The sequence below is a fragment of the Glycine soja genome, chromosome 11 (genome assembly GCF_004193775.1).
Source record: "Glycine soja cultivar W05 chromosome 11, ASM419377v2, whole genome shotgun sequence".
Taxonomy (NCBI): Eukaryota; Viridiplantae; Streptophyta; class Magnoliopsida; order Fabales; family Fabaceae; genus Glycine; species Glycine soja.
Genome location: NC_041012.1, coordinates 10725977 through 10728876, shown reverse-complemented (window position 1 = coordinate 10728876; position 2900 = coordinate 10725977). Strand labels below are relative to the sequence as shown.

General features: G+C 35.2%; 1 protein-coding gene across 1 annotated transcript; it reads left to right on the top strand.

The window, feature by feature from the left end:
• The first annotated feature begins 412 nt into the window (after positions 1 to 412).
• LOC114374098 (WUSCHEL-related homeobox 2) lies at positions 413 to 2168 on the top strand. Its single transcript, XM_028331697.1, has 2 exons — positions 413 to 947; positions 1660 to 2168. Exons 1-2 carry the CDS (start codon positions 596 to 598, stop codon positions 2091 to 2093), a joined length of 786 nt encoding a protein of 261 aa, XP_028187498.1. The 5' UTR covers positions 413 to 595; the 3' UTR covers positions 2094 to 2168.
• The last annotated feature ends 732 nt before the right edge of the window (positions 2169 to 2900 follow it).

Below are 2900 nucleotides of genomic sequence, written 5' to 3'. Positions count from 1 at the left end.
TCGTTCTGAGTGAGGTTAGCTAAGCAAGCTAGACGTTTCAACCTCATTCATTGATTCAATGATCTCTCTCTCCTCTGAGCCTATCTGCTCTCACTTCAATTCCCAAAGCCTAGCCTTCACCTACACCTTACAACCCAACCGGCTGTCTTTTTCCCTCAATGACCTTTATACCCTTCTACGTTACTACGCTCTCTCTTTCTGTCATTCCCGAGATAACAAGACTATTATGGGCTTAGGGAAAGAGTAAAAAAAATCAACGTTAATCTTAAATCCACTACTATGTGTGCACCAAAATCAATGGCACGAAGGGAGCTAGGGGGGGCCATTTGGGCAATTATTATTAATGTCTTTCTCGTAAGAAAAATTCTACACGAAGACGACGAAACCTAAGCCTCTCTCTGTGCCGCTAACCGCCATGTTTTCAGAGATGTTCTGCACCAAAAACAATACGCATGTTAATCCTCTCTCTCAACTCTCAACCATTTTGTTTCTCCCTACCTATCTACTACTCTATAAAAAGAGTGCTTCACAAGCCATGAGAATTAGAATAAGAGCATAATAATAATAATCAAAAGAAAACCGCATTGGCATTGTGATGGAGAGTGGGAATAATACTAATCATGAGTTGGAGATGGAAATGGAGAGTGGAGGGAGTAATGGTAATGAGGGGGTTGCAGCGAGTTCGCGGTGGAACCCTACAAAAGAGCAAATAAGCATGCTAGAGAATTTGTATAAGCAGGGAATAAAGACTCCGAGTGCTGAGGAGATACAGCAGATAACTGCTAGGCTTAGGGCGTATGGTCACATCGAAGGAAAGAATGTCTTCTACTGGTTTCAGAACCACAAAGCCAGACAGAGACAGAAGCAGAAGCAAGAAACCTTTGCTTACTTCAATCGCTTTCTTCATACGCCTCAGCCTTTTTTTTCTCCGCCAATTTGCCCAAATGGTTCGTTCTTTGTTCTTTCCTTTCTCAACACACATTCATGCAAATTATATACATTCATTTTGTTTTTTAATGTTTATACCTTCATCGATCTCTTACTTTCTTGCTTTTGGGTAATCACCAAGTCGCCTCTTCATGCAAGTGTGCTTGGTATGTGTGTTAGCTAATAAAACTAAAATATCTCAGAAAATCAAGATTTTTGTTTTAACAAAGATCACTGATATTTTATTGTTCAAGCTAAGTAACAAAAAATATTTAAGGCCATAAATGTACTTTTAAGCTCAAATTCAAAACTAATTAAGCCAGAACAACTATGTAACAATTGATCTACGTATTTCCTGGTCCTTTTCATTTCATAAGAAACAACTCAAATCATCTTAGAAGTCACTGTCTCCTCATTTGCGTAGCCCAATCATGATAGACGGACAGCTGTTTCTTTTGCTTTTTTTTTTCAAAAGTATTTTTTTATTAATTTATTTATCGACAAATATTAATAATTAATCTATTAATTTTTATTAATAGAAAAATCAAATCCATAACATTTTCTTACTTTTACTTTTTTTTCTAACTAATAATCAACTCTCCCTCCCTTTATCTTCTCATGAGTATAGTTAGACATATGTTACAACTCTTTTTCTTAAGTTATTTATTGTTTTTAAACCTTATATTATATAACATTGGTAATTAATTGAAGGTATTCGGTTTTGGTTTTCAGCCATGTGTGCCCCATATTACATACCTCAGGGACAGGGTGAAATTGGGTTTTATCCCCCACACCAAAAGGTATTTGTACCCGTAGGTTTTAGGAGGAGCCCCTCTGAGAAAGTTGTGCCCACAGGCATGATAAGTAGTAATGGCCCTCTGGTATACGACGGCATGCATCAAATGCAACAGAGAATCTCGGATTGCAGCAACTCTCACTTCAGTCACCAAGAAACGTTGGATCTTTTCCCTCTGCACCCAACCGGCATTTTGGAAGGGAAAACAACAACAACAACAGGCCAGGTGTCTTCTCTGGCTTCAGTAGTTTCTGCTGATAGTTCCACTGATACACCTTCTGCTGATGACATCAATGAAGATGATCATGCTTCCCCACTGAACCAACCCTTCTTTGATTTTTTTACTACTTCTGGACAAGGTTCTTATTAAGATATAGAGACTAATTATTTAATGTCGTTACTGGCTTAAACTTCCAACAAGCAACTTTGAATTCCGCATAATTCATCACCGAAATGGGTTTTATGTCTTTCACTTTATTGTAATGAGATTGGTGTCCTTTTTCTTTCTTTTTTCTCTCTTTAAAATTAATTACTATTAGTACATAGTATAATTAATTAACTTGACATATCCTTGTCAACCTGGCGTATGTTACTGGCTTACTGTCACCCTCTTTTATGCATGGCGCCCACTAATTAAATAATTCTTTTTGCTGACCATAAAAACAAATGAAATTGATCTTAGTTAGCATTTTTGTTTTTTGGGAAGGGAAACTTGAAAGCAAAATGTCATTTTCCATCTATGTAATACTTATACTCCAGTTCTATATATATATAATTATTTATTTTCCATAGATATAAAATAATAAAGATGACATGGACGGATAGACCAACGAGTGTTATTTATTTTTTACTTCTTTAAGATTTCTGTTTTCGGAGCTATCTTATGTTTCTTGGCCAAAATATTTCTTTCTGACCTTTTTGGTCTATTCAATAACCATACAAAGTTTAACAGACACGTATTCTCTTTTGTTCCTTACTTCTTGATTTTTCCCTCCGGTCAATTTAGTTTTTATTGATGTTTCTCAGGTCAATTTTTCGAAGACAAGTAAATTAAACTTATTTTATTTTGGTAAAATTAAATATTTTTAGAATTTAATTTTAATATACCCATAATGTAAAATAATATAATCATTTACGGTACAATATTGCTGAAAGATTTTGAATATTCATTTTTATG